Here is a 24720-nt window from a genome sequence, read left to right as displayed (position 1 = left end):
TGACACCCCGTCCCTGCCTCGGAGGAAGCGGGTAGGGTGTTAGCTCTGTGGATCAGCAGAAGGTGGGAAGGAGAAAAGTGCGATTTCTTATCCTTGCCCCACAGTGTGGGGGTGCCCTCAGCACCTGGGGCTGCTCTCCATAGAGACTGCAAATGGGGAATTTGTGAAAAACGCCTTTGTGTTCTTGCAGCCCCGAGAATCTGTTAAGCCAGGCGAACCTAATTATGTTCACAACGGCAGCTCGTTACTGTTCCCTCTGTTCCATCCTTCCTGGAGAGGGTGCAGATGTGGCTCCTGGATGTGTCCGTGTGTTTCCATGAGGGAAGCGGGAGGCTTGGTTCATTTTGGTGCCAGATATCTTATAAGTGCCAGCTGTGTGCCGAGCCTCCTGCCGGGGCTGGGGAGGCACATTATGTGCCTCTGCACGTAACTAGATGCTTGATGCCCACCATGGTGAGCCATGGGAAAGGCTCAGGAAGCGGTGTGGCCAGAGGAGGGAGGAGGAGAGTGAGATCAGGGAGGGCTTCTCTGAGGAGGTGACGTTTCAGGTAAACCTGGAAGGATGATGACACAGAGCCACGGGGGAGAAAGTCTCCATTCTAGAGAGAAGCCCACACGGCACTGGGGAGTGCTGGGAAGGGGCTGGAGAGGTCGGGGGGAGAGAGAGGGTGCAGGTCTTTGTGGGGCATTTTACAAGGATAGGACAATGCTAGCAGGGCACAGGGGAGCTCCTGAAAGATTCTGAGCAGGGAGGAGACATTTTATACTCCAGAAGGGTCACTCTGGTGGCCAGCGTGGCACCTGGACTCAGGGAAGCCATGCTGGGGGCTGAAGGAGGGCTGGTGTCTTAATTTGGGATCCCCGCAAAAAGAGAGCCTGACACAAAAGTGTGGGTGCAAGTAGTTTGGGGGTGATCTCAGGTCACCCAGTGAAGAAAGAGGGGAGGTGAGACTGGGAGGGAAGAAAGCCAGGACAGGGGGAATTGGTGAGTGGTGACCACTGTGGCAACTGGAATGGACACATTCACAGTCCTGCTGTGGACCCTCTGAGAGGCGTGTGGAATGCCACTCAGAATTGTCTCGTTCGGGGGAGAGGAAGCCGAGGTTTTGTCCACAAACTCCTGTCCCTCGCTGGTTGAGGGTCACTCCTGGGGCCTCAGTTGCTCAGGACTCCCAGGCCGCCGTGGGCAGAGAGCGCTCTCAGGCAGGGAGATGCAGGAACCCATCAGCAGGGGCGTTAACCCTCTGGGGGGACCTCCAAGGTCGGCCAAGGGCAGATGGGCAGCCCCTCACAGCATCTGCTGTAGCCAGTTAGCACAAGCCGATGGTTGTTGAACATGTTGGGCAGAGGGCGCTGGATTCTGATTGGGGAAGGGATCCTGTGAGCCAATAGAGTGTTCTAGAATGCGTGGAGGGATGGACATTGTCTGACCACTTCTGTGTACCTCTCTTGTGAGCTCACCTTTTTTTGTTTAAGCCTGAAATTGGCTTTAAATGAAGCACTTTCTTAGGTGGGACATAGGAATTTGGAATCGTCACCAGGGGGACACCCCCTATTTATAGGCATCCATGTAGCAGCCACAGACTCACCTAGGGGAGTGCAAGAAAGGAGGGAAGGCTGGAGAGAACCTGGGAAAGGCTAGTGTTTAAGGAGTGGACTGAGGAAGACCAAGAAGGACTGGCTGGAGGAGTAGCCAGACGGCCAAGAGCCAGGCCCTGGACAGAGGGAAGAGGGCTGTCGGGGGAGGCAGCCGTCCCAGGAGTCGAGGACCGAGGAGTGTCATGGGGAAGGCATCTTACCTTAGGGAGAAGGCGTGACGGTCTGGAGAAACCCAGTTCCACCTTTAGCAGCGGTGTGATCATGGGCGAGTCTCTGAATCTCTCTGAGCCTTGGCTTCCTTGGCTGGGGCTGATTATGTTACTCACCTTCTATGGTAGCTATCATGATTAGATGGGTCATGTATAGAAAAGCTTGGCACTGCTTCTGGCGCAAAGTAAGTGCTTAATAAAAATGTCTCCTCCTCGGTGAAAGACCTATACAGTGAAAACTGTAAGACATTATTGAAAGGAATCAATGATGACATAAAGAAATGGAAAGATGTTCCATGCACGTGGATTGGAAGAATAAACATAGTTAAAACGTCCACACTACCACACAAAGCAATCTACAGATTCAATTCAATCCCAGTCAGAATCCCAATGACATTCTTCATGGAAATAGAACAAAGAATCCTAAAATTCATATGGGGCAACAAAAGATCCTGAATAGGTAAAGCGATCCTGAGGAAAAAGAACAAATTTGGAGGTATCACAATCCCTGACTTCAAAATATACTGCAAAGCTATAGTAATCAAAACAGCATGGTACTGGTACAAAAACAGACACATAGATCAATGGAACAGAATTGAAAGCCCAGAAATAAAACCACACACGTACAGACACCTAATCTTCGACAAAGGAGCTAAGAATATACGATGAAAAAAGGAAAGTCTCTTCAATAAATGGTGTTGGGAAAACTGGACAGCCACATGCAAAAGAATGAAGGTAGACCATTATCTTTTGCCATACACAAAAATTAACTCAAAATGGATTAAGGACTTGAAGGTAAGATGTGAAACCATAAAACTCCTAGAAGAAAATATAGGCAGTACATTCTTTGACATCTGTCTTAGAAGGATCTTTTCGAATACCATATCTACTCAGGCAAGGGAAACAAAAGAAAAAATAAACAAATGGGACTTCATCAGACTAAAGAGCTTCTGCAAGGCAAAGGAAATCATGAACAAAGCAAAAAGACAACCCACCAATTGGGAGAAAATTTTTGCAAATCATGTATCCGACAAGGGGTTAATCTCCAAAATATATAAAGAACACATACAACTCAACAACAAAAAAACAAACAACCCAATCAAAAAATGGGCAGAGGATATGAACAGACATTTTTCCAAAGAAGATATACAGATCGCCAATAGGCACATGAAAAGATGTTCAACATCACTAGTCATCAGGGAAATGCTAACCAAAACTACAATGCAATATCACCTTACACCCGTTAGAATGACTATAATAACCAAGACAAAAACCAACAAATGTTGGAGAGTATGTGGAGAAAAGGGAACCCTCATACACTGCTGGTGGGAATGCAAACTGGTGCAGCCACTGTGGAAAACAGTATGGAGATGTCTCAAAAAATTAAAAATTGAAATACCATCTGACCCAGCTATTCCACTACTGTGTATTTATCCAAAGAACTTGAAATCAACAATTCAAAGAGACTTGCACACCCGTATGTTCATTGCAGCATTATTCACAATAGCCAAGACGTGGAAGCAACCCACGTGCCCATCAACTGATGATTGGATAAAGAAGACGTGGTATATATATATATATATATATATATATACACAATGGAATACTACTCAGCCATAAAAAGACAAAATCATCCCATTTGCAACGACATGGATGGAACTTGAGGGTATTATGTTAAGAGAGATAAGCCAGACAGAGAAAGACAAACACCATATGATTTCACTCATAAGTAGGAGATAAACAAACACATGGACAAAGAGAACAGATTAGTGGTTACCAGAGGGGCATGGAGTTGGGGGGTGGGCATAAGGGGTGAAGGGGCACATATATATGGTGACTGACAAATAATAATGTACAACTGAAATTTCACAATGTTATAAACTATTATGACCTCAATAAAATTTTTTAAAAAAGAGAGAGAAAAATTTCTCCTTGATTTCTCAAAAAATTAAAAATAGAAATACCATATGATCCAGCTATTCCACCTCTGGGTATTTGTCCAAAGAACATGAAAACGCTAATTCGAAAAGATCTATGCACCCCTATGTTCACTGCAGCATTATTCACAATAGCCAAGACTTGGAAGCAACCCAAGTGCCATCAATGGATGAATGGATAAAGAAGGTGTGATTGATACAGAGAACGGATTGGTGGTTACCAGAGGGAAAGGGGGGTGGGAGGAGGGCAAAAGAGGTAAAGGGGCACGTATGTATAATAACGGATGGAAACTAGACTTTTGGTGGTGAACATGATGCCGTCTATACAGAAGCCGAAGTGTAACGATGTACAACTGAAATTTACTCTGTGTTAATAAACCAATGTGACCAATTTCCCCTCCTCCTCCTCCTCCTGATGAGAATAGTGGTGAAGACAATGAAAATGATTATAGTGGTATAGATAGTAATGAGGACACATGCCAGATGAGATGCTGACGGGAGGGGAGGTCCTAGTGACAGTGAGGATAGACAGTTCTCTGAAGAAGCTTGGCTGTTCAGGAAAGAAAGAAAGTTGGGACAGTAGTTTATAGGAGACCTGGACGTAAGGGAGATTTTCATTTAAAAACAGGAGAGAAGTGAGCATGATTGATGCCATTGGGATGCAGCCCACAGAGAGGGGAGACCAGTTGACCCAATGGAGGATGACTTAAGTGAGGCCCCTAGAAACGGAGCCTGAGACGAGGATTCTTGGGAATGTTGTTTATTGAGGGAGTGCTCTCAGGAGAAGAGGGGGTGGGAAGCAGGGCCCGCAGAGGAAGGAGCTGAGCAAGGATGTGGCCTCAGCCGAAATGCGCTTCAGCCTGATCCCGCAGGGAGGTCTGGAGCACGCCTGCACCGCAGAGGAAGGGGGCTGACCTTCTGTACCCCTGTGGTTGAGGTCTGCTGCAGGGCTGGGCATCGAGATTGTGGGGTGTCATAGCCTCTTGAGGGAGGCAGCTCCCATTTGGCCAAAGGCACTTCTCTGGAGAAGGGGACAGGTGCCAACACTCCCAGCACACTGGGCATGGGTGAGGGGCAGGGTAAGAGGATCTGGTTAGGCACCTGCAGTGTCTACTTCAGTGGCATCCTCGAGTAGCAGGCCTCAAATTGGGAGCATATTTTTCACTTAGGGGAGATTAGGACAAAATTTTTTTAATGCCCTAGAAAATCTGGGGTGCTTAGTGGCTGTTCCCATGTCTTATTGGATTATATCTATTAATAACCAGTCATATATTATCTTTACGTAGGAGTCCGTCTCCCTAACGAACTGTGAGACCCTTGAGGGCAGTTGTTGGGATGGCTCTCTTGTTCCCACAGCTCTCTTTGCTTATGTCCATCACAAAGTAGACGTCCATGAAAGGTCTAACAATTGTTTATTGAGAATATATTTGTAACTCTAGCAGGAGTGAAGTGGCCCAGCTCCCTGCCCACCCTCCATGGAGACCTGGGACACAGCGGAGCCAAATTTGATATCATTCCCAGATCACACCCAATTCTGCTGTTCTATCTTTAATTTTATTCAATATGTCTAACAAGCATTTGCTCTTGCTGTGTGCAAGGCGCTAATGTAGGTATTAGTAATATAAAGAAAAATCACTGGACAAGTGTACAACATCTGTAGTTCTAAAGAAGGTCCATTCTGAAGATCCTGCTCCCAGAAATGGGGAAAAATCGACCAACTTCAATTATATAGTGTATCTGTGGGATGAGAGAAAATTGAAATCAGGAAAGATTGCTTTCAGATGAAAAATGTGATGATTGGAGTTAAAAATGCAGTGAAAGCAGTGAACAACACTGCAGATAATCAAATAAGCAAAAAAGATCAGCTCGAGATTTTCTCCCAAAACTCCAAGGAAGAAGTTAAAGAGCTCAAAATTATGACCGAAAATATAAAATGTGTGATGATTCAATATGTGTTTAATAGGAAATTTGGAAATAGGGCCAGTGGAAAAGAGGCAATAATGAAAGAAATAATAGCATAAAATATCACTTATCTGAAGAAAGTGGAAAGTGTTCAGCCCAAAAGAGCCTACCAAGTAACAGGCAAAATTAAATAAATACTGCCTGCATACAAAAATAGCACCATGCATATTTTTCTTATTTCAAAAAAGCTTTGGGATAAAAAATTACTTAAAGAAGCAGTACATTTGATTAAAAAATGAATGAAAATAGATCAAGTATGGGAAAAATATGATATAAAAAATGGTTGCATGAACAATGAAAACAGCAAAACGTAGAGTTAATGTATAAGTACTATGTTATAATGGTTATGAAACTTAATGCAACTGTAAAAATAATTATTGAAATAAATGATTTAATGAAAACACATAAATTAACAATAGCGACCTGGAACACAAACCACTGATGGAGGGAAAAATTAAAAGTTTAATTTTTCTTCTTACATGAGGAGGCAGAGATATAGTATAGTGGCATAAAAATCACTAGATAAAACTTGATCAACAAAGGAAAGATGGGGGAAAAGTCAAGGAATCAAAAACATAAGCTGAGATAACTATGAACAAATAACGCTATTTTCACAATAAATACGAATGGGTTAATTTTCCTGATTTTTACACAAGCTTCTTTATACTTACTTTGATAACTATTTTACTTACTTATCCTTACTTCCTTATTCTTCTATCATTTTATTCAGTACTTTGTGTTTTTTCTTTGTTTTGATTATTAATATTATTTATGCTTCCTTTGCCAGGAGGGTGAAGGAAACTCCAAAAAAAGATGTAGAGAAGATCGAGTCTTACCTGGCTCATAAAAATCTTAGGAGATTGTTGATCCTACAGGGAATGACTATGTCCTATCCTAAGTCTGATTCAAAGAAGGAAATTTCCAACCAATGGTACATCTCCTTTGATCCTCCACCAATTCTGCCCCATTCTATTGCCATAAACAACTCGCATTCCATCACATTCTCAAGAAAAGAGGGGGCCGGCCCAGTGGCGCAAGCGGTTAAGTGCACGCACTCTGCTGTGGCGGCCCGGGGTTTGCCGGTTCGGATCCAAGGTGTGCACCGACACACCGCTTGTCAAGCCATGCTGTGGCAGCATCCCATATAAAGTGGAGGAAGATGGGCATGGATGTTAGCCCAGGGCCAGTCTTCCTCAGCAAAAAGAGGAGGATTGGCAGGTGTTAGCTCAGGGCCAGTCTTCCTCACAAAAAAAAAAAAAGGAAAGAGGCAAGTGGGGAGTTTTACCTACCAGGAGTACCATCCTCCCCTCCCTTCCTTCTTCCATCCTTCAACAAATATTTATTAAGTACCAACCTACTATGTTCCAGGCACTATCAAAGTCACTAGGAATGCAATAGCCAACAAGATAGCCCTCTACTCATGGAGCTTCCAGAGGGGAAAAGAGACAATAAACAAATAAATGAATGAAATAATTATAGCTTAAAATAACCATTATGAAGGGAACAAATAGTATGATGGTAGAGAACAATGATAGTGGGTTAGGTGTTTTAGACAAAGCGTCAGGGAAGCCTTCTCTGAGATGGTGACTTTCAAGTTAAGAACTGAAGGATGAGGAGCCACATGCAGAGACCAAGGGGAAGGATGCTCCCAGCTGAGGGAGCTGTGGGCACAGAACCCTGAGGCAGATCTTCCCGTGTCTGAAGATCTGAATGAAAGAAGTCAAGTTGAGCTAGAGTGCAGTAAGTGAAGGGGACAGTGTACAAGGAGAGTTGGAGAGTTAGCATGGGATCCAATAATGCAGGGCCTTGAAAACAGTGGTAAGTGGATTGGATTTTATTCTAAAGGGATCAGGAAGCCAATGAAGAATTTTGAGGGGAGTACCATGGTCTGATTTACATATTTTTAGAGATCCCTCAGGTGATTGCATGGGAAATAGATTGGTGATAGGGATGGGGAGCAAGGCAATAAAATAAGAAAAGAGATGACAATGGCTTGGGAGGGAGAGGTGTGAGAGATTTAGGATTCATTGTAGGGGTAGAGCCAACAGAAGTATGTCTGGGGCAGGGGAGGGGGTGTTGATCCTACAGTCAAGGTTGGTGCCCAGGTAGGTGGCTTGGACAATTTCAAGGCTGATGGTGCCATTTAGTGTTTTGGTAAAACAGGTTTAAGGAGAATTAAGCATTCCATTTTCAACATGTTAAGTTTGATGTGCTTGTGGGGCATCCAAGTGAAGATGTCAATTAGGTAACTGAATGTAAGAGTTTGGAGCCCAGATTGGAGATTAGAGGATCAGTCATACCTTATTTCAGGATGCATTACATAGCCAATTAAGTGATGTGGATGCCAGCCATCTCCCCTCATCCCAGACTTCCCAGGACCCATCACATTTACATTCAACACTACACATTGAAGAGCCCATGTTATTTTTATTATTATTTTTTTTGCTTCGGATCTGTTTTTGAAGAAACAAAATATTACAGATACAAGTTAAACACGCTTTGTATCTGTCTCTTTTTTCCCAGAGCGAAATAACCACTATTCCGTAGTAGGTGTTTTTATGCTTTTACTACATATGTCCTTAAACACTTTACAGTAATGTTTTATGTTTTTAACATGTATATAAATGTATGTATCCTTATGAAACTCTTTTCACTCATTATTGTTTTTGAGTTCATCCACATTGGTAGATGTAGCTCTAGGTCATTCACTTTAACTCTGTACAGAATTCCATCATGTGACTATATCACAGATTTTCACTCTTTCCCAATTGGTGAACATTTAGATTATCTCCAGTTTTTCTGGAATTAAAAAAATGCTGTAATGATCATCTTTGTTTAATGTATGAGTTTTGAAAGGTAATGCCATGACTCTCATATAAACATAAAATGAAATGTGTCTATTTAACTCATTAACTAATGAGGACACCCGTAAGATATTACAATTGGCTAAAAGGAGAATCTGATCAATAGGCGCATGTATAGGCAACCAAAAATGCTGAAATAAATTTTCTAATAAATGCAAAACTGGTTAATATCTATAGAGTGAGAGAATATAATTTTGGAACAACTCGAAGAATATTCTTTTCTATAGAGTAGGAACAATTGTACCTCTACCAGACCACACTTATTTGCATTTTTATGGACAAGAATCAATTGCATTCCACCTCACACCCATTAGGATGGCTACTATCCAAAAAAAAAAGAGAGAGAGAGAAAACAAGTGTTGGCAAGGATGTGGAGAAATTAGAACCCTTGTGCACTGTTGGTGGGAATGTAAAATGGCGCAGCCACTATGGAAAACAATACGACAGTTCCTCGAAAATTAAAAATAGAATTACTGTATGATCCAGCAATTCTGTTTCTGAGTATATACTCAAAAGAATTGAAAGCAGGTTCTTGAAGAGGTGTTTGTACACCCGTGTTCATAGCAGCACTATTCACAGTAGCCAAAACGTGGAAGCAACACAAGTGTCCATCAGTAGAGGAATGGATAAACAAAATGTGGTATATGCATACATTGGAATTTTATTCAGCCTTTAAAAGGAAGGAAATTCTGCCATATGCTGCAACATGAATGAACATTGAGGACATTACGCTAAATGAAATAAGCCAATCACGAAAGAACAAAGGCTGTATGATTCCAGTTACAGGAGGTACCTAGAGTAGTCAAATTCATAGAAGAGTAGTCAAATTTCATAGTAGTACAATGGTGGTTGCCAGGGGCTGCAGGGAGGAAGGAATAGGAAGTTATTGTTTAATAGGTACAGAGGTTCAGTTTTGCAAGATAAAAAGAGCTTTGGAGATGGATGGTATTTATGGTAGACAATAATGTGAATTACTTAATGCCACTGAACCATACGCTTAAAAATGGTTAAGATGGTAAATGTTATGTTATATATATTTTACCACAGTTTAAAAAATATATAATGATAAAAACTAAGTTGCATTAATATCATTTTTCTACAGCTTACAAAGTTGTAAAGTAGCCTAGTCAAAGACAGAAGCATAGATTGCTATAGAAACAGATAACCCCAGAGATCCACTAGCCACTGCCCAGCATTCCATTGAAAAGACACTCCTTTGCCCATATACACATCTTCTTGTGCACATGGGAAAGTTCTTTATAGTATATACTATTTTGGAGTAGAGTTGGTAAGTTATAGGATAGGGGTGTCTTCAACATACTGGGTATTATCAGATTATCTCCTAAAGTGTTTATCTTACTAGTTTACACTCCCAGCAGCAGTGTAAACAGAAACCCAATAGCCTGTAAACTTATGCAAAGGTGTTCAGTAATCAGGACAGTGCAAATTAGAACAGCTTTGAGAGCATTTCACACTTAGCACATTTGCAAAAATTCAAAAATCTGCCATTATCAAGTGTCGGCACTATATTAAATTACTGAGTCAGGAATATCTGGTTGAAGAATTCTAAAGCAAGGAGCTGGGAAGAAAAGAAATAAAGTAACCAACAAGCCCTAAACACAGAGCCCCAAGGCCAATTTGCCCTTGAGGAAATAATATCAGATTCTTGCTTTTAAGACTCATGGAAGGAAGACTGTGTACATTTTGGAGTGGAAAGGAGGATGTTTAGAGAATAGATTTAAAACCTTCTGCTCTTTTTGTTTTTGAGAGTTTTTAAAAAATTTTTTCCAGCTTTATTGAGATATCACTGACATTTAACATACATAAGTTTAAGGTGTACAACATGAAGATTTGATACCTGTATATATTGTGAAACGATTACCACAATAAGGTTAGTTAACGCCTCCATTATGTGGTGATAGCTTTTAAGATCTACTCTCTTAACTTTCAAGTATACAATACAGTATTGTTAAGTATTGTCACCATGCTGTACGTTAGATCCCCAGAACTTACTAATTGTATAGCTGGAAGTGTGGACCCTTTGACCATCTTCACCCATGTCCCCCACCCCTCGGGCTCTGGCAACCACCACCCTACTCTCTATTTCTTTGAGTTTGGCTTTTTTAGATTCCACTTATCAGTGAGAACATATAGTATTTGTCTTTCTCTGTCTGATTTATTTCACTTAGCATAATACCCTCAAAGTCCATCCATATTGTTGGGAAAGGCAGGATTTCCTTCTTTTTTATGGCTGAATAACATTGTATCTACATATCACATTTTCTGTATCCCTTTGCCTATTCAGGGACGCTTAGGTTGTTTCCATGTCTTGGGTGTGGTAAATAATGCTGCAATGAACATGAGGGTGCAGGTATCTCTTCAAAGTAGTGATTTCATTTCTTTTGGTCATATAGTCAGAAATGAGATTGCTGGATTATATGGTAGTTCTATTTTTAATTTCTTGAAGAACCTCCATACTATTTTCCATAGTGACTGTACTAATTTACATTCCCACCAACAGTTCCCAGGGGTTCCCTTTTCTCTACATCCTCGCCAACACTTACCTCTTGTCTTTTTGATAATAACCATTCTAACAGGCGTGAGATGATATCTCACTGTGGTTTTGATTTGCATTTCCCTGATGATTAGTGATGTTGAGCACCTTTTCATGTACCTGTTGGCCATTTGTATGTCTTCAAAATGTCTATTCAAGTCCTTTGCCCATTTTTTTAATTGTATTGTTTGTAAAACCTTCTACTCTTTAAAACAGTTCACTTTAAGCCTGTTTCTCAGGTTTTGTTATGATTAATATAATAAAATATATATTTCACAATATATTGTATTAAGAACTCAGTTAGAACCTAAATCTACCTATATGCTGTTGACAAGATGCACACTTAAAGTGATGCAGGACAAAAGTAAAACAGTGAAAAAATAAAGAGAGTGATAATGATCACAGATAAAGCAGGATTAAAAATAGAAGCATCAAATGAGGCAAAGATGCTTTTTTTTTTATTAACAAGGAGAAGCCATAATGAAAATATAGCATTCTGAGACATTTATGGGAATGAATAACTTCCCATCAATCTATATGAAGAAAACCTGTTTAAATTCTATAGAGAAACTGATGAGAACACACAGTAGTTGGAGACTTTAACTCATTTTTCTCGAGATTTCACAGCTAAAACAGTCAAAACAGTTTATTGAATAGAACATAGAGAAATGCGTATGTCACAGAGTAAATGTTATTTCAGATGTACATGAAAATTTTACAAAAATTAATCATATCCTAAGCCATAATGGAAACCTCAGTACCAAAGAGATAAAATTCTAGGTGTCATGTTCTCTGACCACGATAACAAAAGGATACATTAAATAAAGACTCTTTTCCAAATAACTTTAGGGAAAAAAGGAAAATCAAATCTTCAGTTGTCAAATATTTAAAAAATATTTATATTATGCAGCTAAAATCTTTCTCAGGGGAAAAAATCTTAGTTACAGAACAGGGTTTCTCAACCTCAGCACTACTGACATTTGGGATAAATAATTCTTTGTTGGGGGGGGGGTGTCCTGCATCTCTGGCCTCCACCCACTAGATGCCACTACACCCCCCGCACACACTACAGTCACTTGTGAAAACCAATAGTGTCTCCAGACATTTCCACATGTCTCCTACCTGGCAAAAGTGCTCCTCTTTGAACCTCTGCTTTAGATCCTTCTATTATTAAAAAAGAAAATGTGAAAATAAGTAAACTGTTTAATTTGAAAAGCTAGATAAAGAGCAACATATGATACCTGAAGTCAACGTTAATAGAAAAGCAAAATTTAATTAATGATCACAAAAGTTGTTAAATTTATTTTTTTAAAAATAGAAGAACTGGTTCTTTGGATAGACAGGTGAAAATATATAAACTTTTGAGAAGGAAAAATTTAAAAAGCAACATACATTCACAATGTTACAATTTTGAATGGGAATTTAACTACAAAAATCATAGAGTAGGTTAAAAATATGTGTGATAATATTATCCCAGTTATATGCTATTAGTGTTAAAATCTGGATGAAATAGACAATTTTCTAAATATATATATATAATTTATCAAAACTAAGAGAATATGGAAACTAAAATAGACCTATTAGCCATGGAAAATATTATGAGAATCAATCTTTCAAAAAGCACTGGGCCTCAGATGGTTCTATGTCTAAACTTTTTTATTTCTCTAAGGAAAATATAATTTTTATGTTATTTTTACTGTTTCAGGGCATAAAGAAAAAGGGAAACATCTAGGTTCTTTTTCTAAAGCTGACCACAACACAAATGTCCACATTTGACAAAAATAAGCCTAAAAAAATGAAAACTCAGAGAAACGTAAAAAAGAAAGTTCCTCAGAAATGAAGACACGCTAGACAAATTCAAACAAATATATATACAGGCAAGGAGAGCCAAGTTAACATGGAATTCAAGGCAAAGTTGAGACACTTTATAATAATATTAAAGTTCACTCCATAATGAAGATATAATTGCCAGTTTTCTTTTTGCAATAAAAACCAATATCAGGGTCCAGCACGGTGGTGTAGCAATTCAGTTCACGCGCTCTGCTTCAGCAGCCCGGGGTTCACCAGTTCGGATCCCAGGCTCGAACCTACTCACTGCTTGTCAAGCCATGCTGAGGTGGCGTCCCACATAGAGCAACTAGAAGGTTGTACAACTGTGACATACAACTATCTACTGGGGCTTTGGGGAGAAAAAAGGAAAAAAGGAGGAAGATTGGCAACAGATGTTAGCTCAGGGCCAATCTTCCTCAAAAAAAAAAGTTAGTGCAACTTAAAAAAACAAAAAAAGAAACCAACATCAAATTCCCAAAACAAAAATTTCAAAAAAGGGAGATTTTAATGCAAGCAGAAAAGTTGTAGGCAACTTAGACAAGCCAAAAAGTAACAAAGGAATGGGAATAATATAATCCCCACTGATCGGATAGATAAATGTGATACTATTACATTAATCTGCAGACACAGTTTACCCTTTGCCTTTAAGTACTGTAGAATATATACAAAATTTAAACATATTTAGGTCCTTAGGGAAACCTTCGTAAATTTTCAAAAGTGAAAATAGTACAGAGCACATTCTTTGATCATTTTTGTTACCAGCAATTAGCAAAAGGAAAATAAACAAACAAACAAAAATTAACCTCTTAGAAATTTCAAAACTCTTCTTAAACAACTCTTGGATAAAAGAAACAATTAAAACTGAATTAAATAATAGATAAAAAAGATCAATAATGAAAATCTTATATGATGAAGTCAATGAGACATGTTAAAGTCACACTCAGAGGAAAATTTGTAGCGTTAAATGTATTACTAAAAATTGAGAATGAAAATAATGAATTAAAAATACGACTCATATTGAGAGGGAAGCAACAACAAATGTTTAAAAATCAGAGGAAGAGAGGGGCCGGCCCCGTGGCATAGCGGTTAAGTGCGTGCACTCCGCTGCTGGCGGCCCAGGTTCGGATCCCGGGTGCACACCAATGCACCCCTTGTCAGGCCATGCTGTGGTGGCGTCCCATATAAAGTGGAGGAAGATGGGCATGGATGTTAGCCCAGGACCAGTCTTCCTCAGCAAGAAGAGGAGGATTGGCGTGGAGGTTAGCTCAGGGCAGTTCTTCATCACACACAAAAAAAATACAATAAGAAAAAAATCAGAGGAGGAGATTAATAAATAAAGATAAAATTAGATATTTAAGAATTAGAAAACAGAGAAGGAGTAGAAGTGATAAATTTGAGATTTGATTCTTTTGAGGAAAAAAAAATCCCACATAATAAAGTAAAAAACCCATGAGCCTGCCTAATGAAGAAAAACTGAGAGGAAAACACAGATACTCGACATGAGAAATTAGAACGGGAACATAACCACAGATGCAGAGGAAATAAAAATAATTATGAGCATGCAAATTGGTATGCCTTGCTGAACAGTGTGTGTGCACATATATAATGTGTAAGTAAAAAATACACAGTATTCTAAATATGTGTTTAGTATGAGAAATGCCTGTATGTAAAAATCAGTAGCTTTCTTATATTCCAAAAATAACCAGTTAGAAAATATCAAAGGGCATAGTTAATTTAAAAATTACTAACCTATAGGAAGAAAAGTGCAAAACTTTATTAAAGGATTTATTTATTCTATGTATTTAACAAACCCCTATACAATATAGGGCTTACTCCGTGCCAGGCACATTTAATCCTTAACAACCCTAGAAGGTAAGTTTAATTATTACCCGCATTTTTCAGATGAAGAAACTGAGGGCTAGAGAGGGTAAATAATTTGGCCGAAGTCACTCAGCAGTCAAATGCAGTTGGCTTTCAGCATCTGTGCTCTTTGCTATCGGGCTGCAGAGTGAATAAATGCAGAGACATGCTGTGTTCCCAGAGGGAAGACTCAGTATCATAAAATGATCGGTTCACAGCTGGACTGAGCTCTCTGGCAAGGGCTGAAGTGCTGACCGTCTGTGCAGGGTGAATGTCAATGGAATGGTAAACTGTCAGGGAGCCATAGGCCCCCCCAGGTGCACTGAATCATGCAGAGTAGAATGGGGGCTCACCTCTCAGGGACCCGTGGGGAAACCACAGCTCAGAGTGGAGCCAGCCACCCTCCACTTCTCGTCTGCGTGCCCCTCCTCTGAGTCCCGTAGTGGACCAGATGTGATGGGGTGGCAGGTCCTTTCTAGCTCAGAATGCCCTGTCTTCCTCTCTTAGATCCAGGAGATGGTCCACTCGGAGGTGGCTGCCTACGACTCGAGCCGGCCAGGACCCCTGCTGGGCCGCCCGGCGATGCTGGCCAGCCACATGAGCGCCCTCAGCCAGTCCCAGCTCATTTCTCAGATGGGCATCCGGAGCAGCATCGCCCACAGCTCCCCGTCACCCCCGGGGAGCAAGTCAGCCACCCCCTCTCCCTCCAGTTCCACTCAGGAGGAGGAGTCGGAAGCACATTTCAAGGTATGGAGCAGTGGAGATGCAAAGCCCTAAGATGCTCTCCTGTCAGCAGGGGATGGGCCGCTAGAAGAGTGGAGGAAGGAGGAGGAAAATCAGCAGGTGGGACGGGGACCACTGGCCGGAACACCTGCTCGGTGGGAATAGCCACTATTGGGGTTTGGAAAATCTGGCTTCGGCTGCTAAATTGGCTGAGCGTCCTTGACAAGCTCTGCCCCTCTGTGCTCCCATGGCCTTGAGGATAAAGCAGAAACACCAACAAATGTCAAGGGGATGGGTGAGAAGATTCTGTGAAAACATGCTGAGGTCTTATTCCTGAACGGCCAGTGGGTCATTTCAGTGGCGTTGATAGCATGGCAAAGATCCTCAGGGTCACCTCTTATGGCCACTTCGACCTTTTAGGCAAAAATATTCTGACAAAAATGTGTGGTCCAGCAGAGGGCACCTCTGGGCAGCACTGACCACAGGATGGGGCACTAAAAACGACCCCCCGTTGGGGACTTGCCCCCTCCCACCATCCCTGGAGCCAGGGGTGGTCCTGCCTCTTCAAGCACATGTCAGGGATGAGAGCCCATCACTGTCAGGCTCCGGTCCTTTCTTTGCACTGACTCCAAATCTCCATCTCTGCTGGAAAGCACCTCGTTTTACTAGGGCGGGAAACAGAGGCCCAGAAAGGCCAGGGATGGGAGTGCTTGGTGGGAGTCTCCCACGGAGCTAGTGGCAGAATGAAGACTTGATCCCACAACATCCTGCCGCCCTCAGTCTGGTGCCCTTTCTTCGTCATAAGGGCTTCTCAGCCCTTTCCATGTGGTGGCCCTACAGAGGCCTGGCAGTAACCATGGCCCCCGCGCCATCTAGCAGAGACCCTGCCCTCCTGGGCTGGGGTGGGCGCCTCTGGATCCTGGTCCAGCTTCCTCCTCAGGATAACTTGGTCTCCTGGTTGGCCAGGCAGGGTGGTTTTTATTTTATTTTTCATTTAGCAAACACTTCCCATGGGTCAGACATGTTCTAAGCACACAACAAGTATGAATCCATGTAATCCTCATCACAACCCTATGCGGTAGGTGCCATTAGTGTTTTTGATTTGCAGATGGGGAAACTGAGGCACAGAGAGGTTAAGTCACTTATGCAGTGTCACAGAACCAGGATTCAAACTGGGGTGGTTGCAGTCTGGCTCCCTCATATGTGCCCACCTGCAGTGCCACGTCCGCTCAGCTCTTCATCAGTTACAGGGTGCATCTGCATCCCTTATCCTGTGTCAGAGCCTCACCAGAACTGAGGCTGCAGGGAAAGGTTCAGGAACAGAACCTCCATTGCTACAGGCGGCCCCTCGCTGTCCCTCAGACATGGAAGCCTGAGACTTGCTGCTGGCCCACGGTTTCCTTGGTGTCACCTTCATCTTCTTAGTGCACAGAACCAGTCTTCTCTGCAGGATCCAGGGCCTTTGACCAAGGTCCCTGATCCCTGTGTGACCTGAGGGTCCCATCAGTGACCCCCTGAGGTCTGTGGTGAGCATCTCCATCCCCTCCCCACCCGGGAAGCCCTAAGTCAGGTGCTCACAGGATTGTGGTCCTAGAGTCTGACTGCTCCAGAGGCCAGGTGTCCAGGGTGAGGCCACACCCGATGACAGTCACACTAACCTCACTCCCATCCAACCACTTCACAGTGGCCCCAGGGACTAAACCACCTGCCCCAAGTGCACAGCTGAAACATGGTGGAAGAGACCGACCTTTTGTAATTCAGGATAGTCTCTGGGGATTATTTGTGATCACAAGGGGGAACAGCTGTTAAGAAAAAATATATATCCAGAATTTGGAAATTGGGAAAGAAAAGTGACTGCACATTCTTTCACTGGCATCCCACAGCATCGTCTAATAGGCTCACTCAAGAATGCTCTGACTCTCGGGGAGCAGGTACCTTTGTTTTGATTCATTGTTCGTTATTGATTAGGGGATTTCACACTCTGTAAAGACACACGTTAGCTTGGGAAAAAAGTGATAGAGATGTAAACGATTTTTGTCTGATTACAAGGGAAATTAATTTTTCCCTGGAGAGATACAAATGACTTCTGTCCAGTAGAAAAGATTAAAAACCCAAAAAGTGATAGTTTTATTGGTCTATAGGGCATTAACCAGTTTGTCTTTCTCTTATATTTCTTTGAATCAACTTTACCATCATGCTTATTCTCAATGAGTTAAAACAAAAAACCCAGGACTCCTACCCAGGGCTCACGTGCGTGCGCGTGTGTGTGTGTTGCTTCCCCCACCCAGGGCGTGGTTAGCCCTACAGTGCTGCCCAAGCTGCCCATGTTCAAGCCCTGGGTGGTGGCCGGCCAGCCCCCAGTCACTGCCTGTGCTGGGGGCTGGACAAGCACGTGATGGGCCTGCTGAGGAAAGTCCAGCTCTGCCTGAGGCTGGGTTGGGTCCCCTTTGGCAGGAGGCCTTGGGACTCTGATTTTCTAACTCCTCTCACCCGGGCAGATGTCGGGAGAGAAGAGACCCTCAGCTGACCCAGGGAAAAAGGCCAAGAACCCAAAGAAGAAGAAGAAGAAGGACCCCAACGAGCCACAGAAGCCCGTGTCAGCCTACGCGCTCTTCTTCAGAGACACTCAGGCTGCCATCAAGGGACAGAACCCCAGCGCCACCTTTGGGGATGTGTCCAAAATCGTGGCCTCCATGTGGGACAGCTTGGGAGAGGAGCAGAAACAGGTGAGTCTCTGTCCCTTTCTGGGCCATCCCACGAGGCTCTGAGGCCCTGGAGCCAATGACAGACTTGGAAGTTCTGAAACCTGGTCCAGCCTCTGGAACTAGCCTCTTGCCGAGGTCTTTACTGGGCTCAGTTTGCCCCTCTGTAAGCTGAGAAGTTAGCTTACTTCCAATTCTGCTGCTTTCCAACTGCGGTCACTAGTGACCTAACCATCCTGGACCTCTGCTTCCTCATCTGTAAAATGAAAACAGGCGTCTCCCTCCATCTTGTCCCTCCAACTCTGACAGTCTGAGGTCCAGGCCAGAGCTTTCCTGTCCCACTGCCCAAATGCCTCTGGCCCTCTCTCCAGGGCCTCCAGGGGGAGAAGGGACCAGAACCAGTTCATTGGAAAATGCCAGTTACCTGCTGTGTGACCTCAGGCTGATCACCCAACCTCTCCCAACGTTGCCCTGTCTTGGATCTTTCAGGCCTACAAGAGGAAGACCGAGGCAGCAAAGAAGGAATATCTGAAGGCTCTGGCAGCCTACAGGGCCAGCCTTGTCTCCAAGGTAAGACCTGGAATCCCTAGACACAGCCCTGATAAGAGTGGGGCCCCTGGGGGGATGGAGCAAGAACTGAGGCCCACAGTCAACTGAGGCCCACTGAGGTCAACACCATAGGTCTTGGAAGGGATGAGTAAGACCACTGTGGTCACTTCTCAGTGCACCTACTGTGTCCCAGGCTCATGCGGGGTGCTTGACATGCATGTCATTTCATTTAACTCTCCCAACAAGAACCTGACACTCAGAGGGGTTAAGCCACCTGCCTGAAATTATCCAGCTTGTTAGGTGGCTGTGCTGGGATTCATACCCATTCTTGCCGGTCTGCAAATCTGGCCTTTACTGCTGACCACACTCTCTGCCTCCTCTGTCAGCACCGCAGCGGGGCTCAGTATGGTGGTGGATTGTGGCCCAAGGGGGCAGCGGTGTTGTCTGGAAGCTGTTACAGAGGACATGGCTTCTGGGTTAGGCCATAAAGGGCCAAGCAAAGAGGGCGTTCCATGTCGAGGGAACAGCACACGCAAAGACATAGAGGCTGGGGGGAGCATAAATAGAGGATGGCCCTGCTGGATCATTCTGGCCTCATCGGCCAGGCTGAGGAGCATGGGTCCCCCACGGGCAGGGGAGCCCCCAGGGATTAAAGCAGGGGGTGGTGGGATGGTCAGAGCCAAGTGTACTAAGGACCCTGCGTTATCTCTGGGTAGTCCACAGCTCTCCCCCAAGGGGCCAGAGAGCCAGCCAAGGGCCATGTCAGCGGGTTGCAGAACCACCTGGCCCATGGCCCACGCTCTGGCTTATCCATCTTCTCTGGAGTGACTGGTGCCTGTCTCCCTCCAGAGCTCCCCGGACCCAGGTGAGACCAAGAGCACACAGGCGAACCCGCCAGCCAAGATGCTCCCACCCAAGCAGCCCGTGTACGCCATGCCAGGCCTGGCCTCCTTCCTGACGCCGGGGGACCTGCAGGCCTTCCGCAGCGGGGCCTCTCCCGCCAGCCTCGCCCGGACGCTGGGCTCCAAGTCGCTGCTGTCAGGCCTCAGCGCGTCCCCGCCTCCGCCACCCTCTTTCCCGCTCAGCCCACCGCTCCACCAGCAGCTGCCACTGCCCCCCCATGCCCAGGGCGCCCTCCTCAGTCCACCTGTTAGCATGTCCCCAGCCCCCCAGCCTCCAGTCCTGCCCACTCCCATGGCGCTCCAGGTGCAGCTGGCTATGAGCCCCTCACCTCCCGGGCCACAGGTAAGCAGGGCCCAGTAGGAACTGCCCTTCTGGGACCCCCTGTGGAGAGGGGAGGCAGCTTGGGATTTCAAATACTGGCCCTGCCACTCACCCGCTGTGTAGCCTCAGCCTAGGCACCTTACCTCTCTGAGCCTCAGTTACCACCTCTATGCAGTGGGTCTAGTACACCTCACCTGAGATGGACTGGCTGCAGGGAACAGTTGACAAGTTGCCAGACAGATTCTTCACATTCTTAAGGCCCTCCTCTCCTCTTCGCTCATTTCTGCTCTCTGGCCCGAGGCGCTGGGGCCACTGCGGCTTCTGCCAGATCAGCCCCATAGCCCCTGTCTCAACAGTAATGCACTGTTATAACGTGCACTGTTACAAGACTTGCACGGCCCTGGGAGGTCATTCAGCCCACTAACTCCATTTTACAGATTGGGAAACTGAGGCCCAGACAAGGAAAGGCCCTGAAAGCAAAGTCCTTCACCCCCTGACGCGGCTAAGGGCTGAATTTTTCAAAGGGTGCTCTAGTGGGGAAAGAAAGACGCATCCGGGCAGAGGCAGAGTGGAGATTTTGTGCCAGCGGAGGAAGCCTCTCAGCCCCTCAGGCACACACAGTTCCTGTGCTCTCGCCTTTGCTCACGGCCTCCTCCTCCCCCGGCAGGACTTCCCTCACATCTCCGAGTTTCCCAGCGGCTCTGCATCCCGCTCACCTGGCCCGTCCAACCCCACGAGCAGCGCAGACTGGGACAGCAGTTACCCCGGCGCGGAGTGTGGCATCAGCACTTGCAGGTCAGCCCTGACCCCGCCACCGCTGGGGCGGCCCTGGTCCTGCCCATGCTGGAGAGCAGGAGCCATGACAAGGGGTGGGAAAGGGCAGGGGGTGTGGAACAGCGCCAGGTCGCCGCCAGCCCCGCGGGAGCGCCTTGTGGGCTCCTCAGGAGAGGACGCAGAGCAAGGCCAGGCCCCGGAAGGCCTCAGCGGGTCTGTGCAAGGCCTGCCTTCCAACCTGCTTTTCCTCCTTCCATCCTGTGACGTTCACAGAATGTCGTCTATCTTTGGTCAAGTCCCTAGAAGCGGAGCCTGAGCGTCACTGGGTCCCCCGTGACGTGTTGAGGGATAGCTGGCAGGAGAAGGGGAGCAGGACAGGGCAGGGGAAGGAGCTGAGGGAGGGTGGGGCCTCAGCTGGAGACTCGCTTCAGCCTGATCCCACCGGGAGCTCTGGGCAGGCATCCCCTATAGACTTGGTCCCACCTGGAGCTTAGGGCTTTTGTACCCCATGTCAGTCAGCCACTGGCTGTGGGGCTGCCCGGGGAGTATAGCCGCTGGTAAGGCAGGTCCCATCCAGCCAAGAGCAGCTCTGTGGAGCAGAGGGCAGCTTCGAGGGCAGGAAGGGATCTGGGTGAGGCACCAGCAGTGTTCACCGCGGCCTAGAAAGGGCCAACTACGGAACACAAGGGCTCACCAACCTTACTGGTACCCCCACCAGCCCTGCAGCCCAACATCCTCTCCAACACGCAGACTCCACTGGGCTCCTCCCTGGTCCTCATCCTCAGGGCATCCTCCCCCCTCCTGCACTCAGCCTTTCAAACCCACGCTAACTGCCCCTCCTCTAGAAAGTCTTCCTGGATCCGTGCGACACCTCTTCCGAGAGAGTGACCTCTCATTTCAGCCAGCAGAACAGCAAACAGAAGGGAGAGGCCACGCTTGCTCCTTAACCCGCCAACCCCGGCTCCCGTTCCCCTGGCAAGAACTAATGCCCCCGCCACACTTGGGAAACGTGGTGTTGGGCTGCCGTCCCAGCAACAGCCCACCCCGTGGAAGGCGGGACACTAACGTTTGGTGGGCAGGTGGCCATCTCTGCCGCGGGCCCGGCTGCCCCAGCCCTAGCTGTGGGCCTTCCTGCTCCTCCCCGTGCCAAGCCCACCAGTGGGCGAGCACACGTGGCACGTGCCCCCACTTCTGGTGTGCCGACAGGAGAGTCCACCGGGTGGGCAGGCTCAGCTCAGCTCAGCAGGAATTCGCTCCCTACCCTGAGCAGGGGCAGCCCCTCCCACCCTCCCCCTCACCGCAGTTTCCCTTCCCAAAGTCAGAGTCTGGAGGTGGGGGGCTCTTTAATGGACATCACAGAATGGCAGAGCTTCCCCCAACATAGAGGTCAGACCACAGCAGTGCCCTATTTCATTTATTTATTTTAATTGATACAATCGCCATATAACCTTATATTAGTTTCAGATATACAGCATAATGATTTGCTACTTTTATATATTGCGAAATGATCACCACAAGTCTGGTTATCATCCATCATCACATGTAGTTTTAACTTTTTTTCTTGTGATGAGAACTTTTAAGATCTGCTCTCTTAGTGACTTTCAAATATGCAATGCAGTATTGTTAACTATAGTCACCATGCTGTACATTACATCCCCAGGACTTATTTATTTTATAACTGGAAGTTTGTACCTTTTGATCCCCTTCACCCATTTCACCCAGCCCCCGCCTCTGACAACCAGCAATCTGTTCTCTGTATCTGTGAGCTTCGGGTTTTTTAATTATTATTATTCCACATATAAGTTAGAACATAGGATATCTGTCTTTCTCTCCCTGACTTATTTCACTCAGCGTAATGCCCTTGCCGTCCATCCACATTGTCGCAAATGAGTGGCCTATTGTAAAAACATATAAAGTACCTGCCCTTCTTTAATTCATTTTGAAATTTACAAATGAAACACTGTGACTGAAAACTGACCTGAGAGCGATGGTGGTGTTGGAACTGGCCTGGATGAAGGACAGACACCCTGCTGCTGCCTTCCCCCAGTGCTAAGGACCGGGTGGTCCCCTGCCAGGATCCCAGGAGGGGTGTTGTTTCTGCCTGGTGGACAGTCAGGGAGGGACCAGGGCATGCCCCTCATTCATCCTCAGGGGGCAGCTGAATCTGGGGTCGGGGTGAAGGGCTAGTGAGCGGATGTCCTGGTTCCTCATGGGGCCCTGTGTCCAGGCCCCTGAGGGCCCGGCACCTGGGTGGAGTCACATCAGCTCTGACAGCCCCTCCTCTCTCCCACAGCCTGCTCCCCAGGGATAAATCGCTCTACCTCACCTAATCCCGCCTCCCCCTCCTCCCTGAGGCTGCTGGAAGGGCACTGCTCAGAGCCTGAGGGGCCGACAGCAGAGAAAGGCCTTGGCAGGAAGCAGGGTGATGGAGAAGAGAGAGAGCAGTGACAGCCAATGCCCCAGGGCTGAGTCTCTTCCTCAACCTCCCACCAGACTGCAGAGGCAGCCACCGCCCGCCGCCAGCCCAAAGAACCTGCAGGAACCTTCCGCCCCCGACCTGCTTGCTCCAGGGTCACCGTGGCCCCCGCTTCTCGCCCTGCACACCGCACCCTATGTCTGGACGTCTGGCCCTGGCCCACGCTCATGTGGGCTGCCCCTGGCGGGGTCGCTTACCAACAGAAGCCCACCCCCAGATGCATGGGGCAGGGGCCAGCCTAGCCACAGACGTGCAAATCCGGTTTTACAGTGTGAACAAAAGATTCTGAACCCTATGAACTGTTGGTTCCGTGTAAGTAGTTGACTAAGTGTTTAGAACTGTGCTGAAGACATCTGTAAGATTATTTTGTGGGGGGAGAAAAGTAGTTTCCTTTAAGGTAAAAAGCATTTTATATGACCCTTAGCACATGTTTTTTAAGTTTTATCTTCAGGGAGATGTGCACAGAGGCGGCTGCCACCCTGTTTCACCGTCTGTACAGCAAGAACCAGAAAATTTATAGCCACACTCGGAGGCGTTGCGTTTTTTTTTTAAACCATCTATTTAAAATGGCCAACAATGACTTTTGTCTATTTATGAAGAAAAATTGAGAACAGAAATGCGGTTTATCCTAAAGCGTGCGTGGTGTGGGGTTTGGTTTGGGTTTTGGTTCTTGGTGTTGTTTGCCGCTGTTTCTTGGCCCTGGCGAATGTCTGTCTCGGTGCCCAGTGCTTCTCTCAAACTTCTTTGTAATAAAACTTCTGAAAAGTTGAAGACAAGTCTGTTTCCTCTTGCACTTGGTCAGCCAGGGCCAGGCCTTTGGAAGTGACATTTGGTGGTGGCTTTGCCAGGACAGAGCCCCTGGCGTCAGGCAGATTGAGATAAAAGTCATACCTGCTGTTTGGGTATGGGTGGGTGACGGGGCCCCCTGGCCTCCGTCTTGCCGTCTGTAGAAGTAGGGTAGGAATGGGTTGAGCATGTAGGGTTCTTGTGATGATTGAAAGGGGTTCTGGCCACGCAGGGAGCACTCATCAGCAGGTGACCAGGGTGAGCCCTCCCCACCACTCCCACCGATGGGGCCTCTGTCCTCAGTCTGGTGGAGGTGAGGGTGGGTTCAGGGCGGCCGGAGCCCAGGGGCCAGGGGGACTTCTCCAAACATGAGCATAGGAAGCACCTCAGACAAGGGACTGTAAACCAGGTTTCCTGACAGATGTTAGGTGCTGATACTTAAAAAAAATAATAATAATTATGTGACTATTTTAACTGTATCTGGAAAAACAACAATTGCCAGGTGTGGAGGAGCTTTTCTGGGGCTGCAGCTTTGGGCTGTCCATGGGGAGGCTCCTCTGTGTGTCACCTAGATGACGGCCCTGGGAGTGGGGTGCCATTTCTCTCTGAGCAGTTTCCTCACTGGAGGGCATTTTGTAATCCACTTTGGAAAAAGAAAAAAGAAAACCAAC

At 45.9% G+C, this 24720-nt stretch overlaps 1 protein-coding gene across 1 annotated transcript in view; it reads left to right on the top strand.

The window, feature by feature from the left end:
- The window catches only part of TOX2 (TOX high mobility group box family member 2), a 140194-nt gene extending 116161 nt beyond the window's left edge, over positions 1-24033 (top strand). The window contains exons 4-9 of the mRNA XM_058562664.1: positions 15323-15562; positions 18037-18264; positions 18730-18810; positions 19639-20034; positions 20681-20808; positions 23081-24033. Of these exons, the coding sequence (XP_058418647.1) occupies positions 15323-15562; positions 18037-18264; positions 18730-18810; positions 19639-20034; positions 20681-20808; positions 23081-23117 (1110 nt within the window). The 3' untranslated portion in view covers positions 23118-24033. The remainder of the gene's footprint in view (positions 1-15322; positions 15563-18036; positions 18265-18729; positions 18811-19638; positions 20035-20680; positions 20809-23080) is intronic.
- Positions 24034-24720: the final 687 nt, after the last annotated feature.

The sequence above is a fragment of the Diceros bicornis genome, chromosome 19 (assembly GCF_020826845.1).
Source record: "Diceros bicornis minor isolate mBicDic1 chromosome 19, mDicBic1.mat.cur, whole genome shotgun sequence".
Classification (NCBI taxonomy): Eukaryota; Metazoa; Chordata; class Mammalia; order Perissodactyla; family Rhinocerotidae; genus Diceros; species Diceros bicornis.
This window is presented reverse-complemented; position numbering and strand designations above follow the sequence as displayed.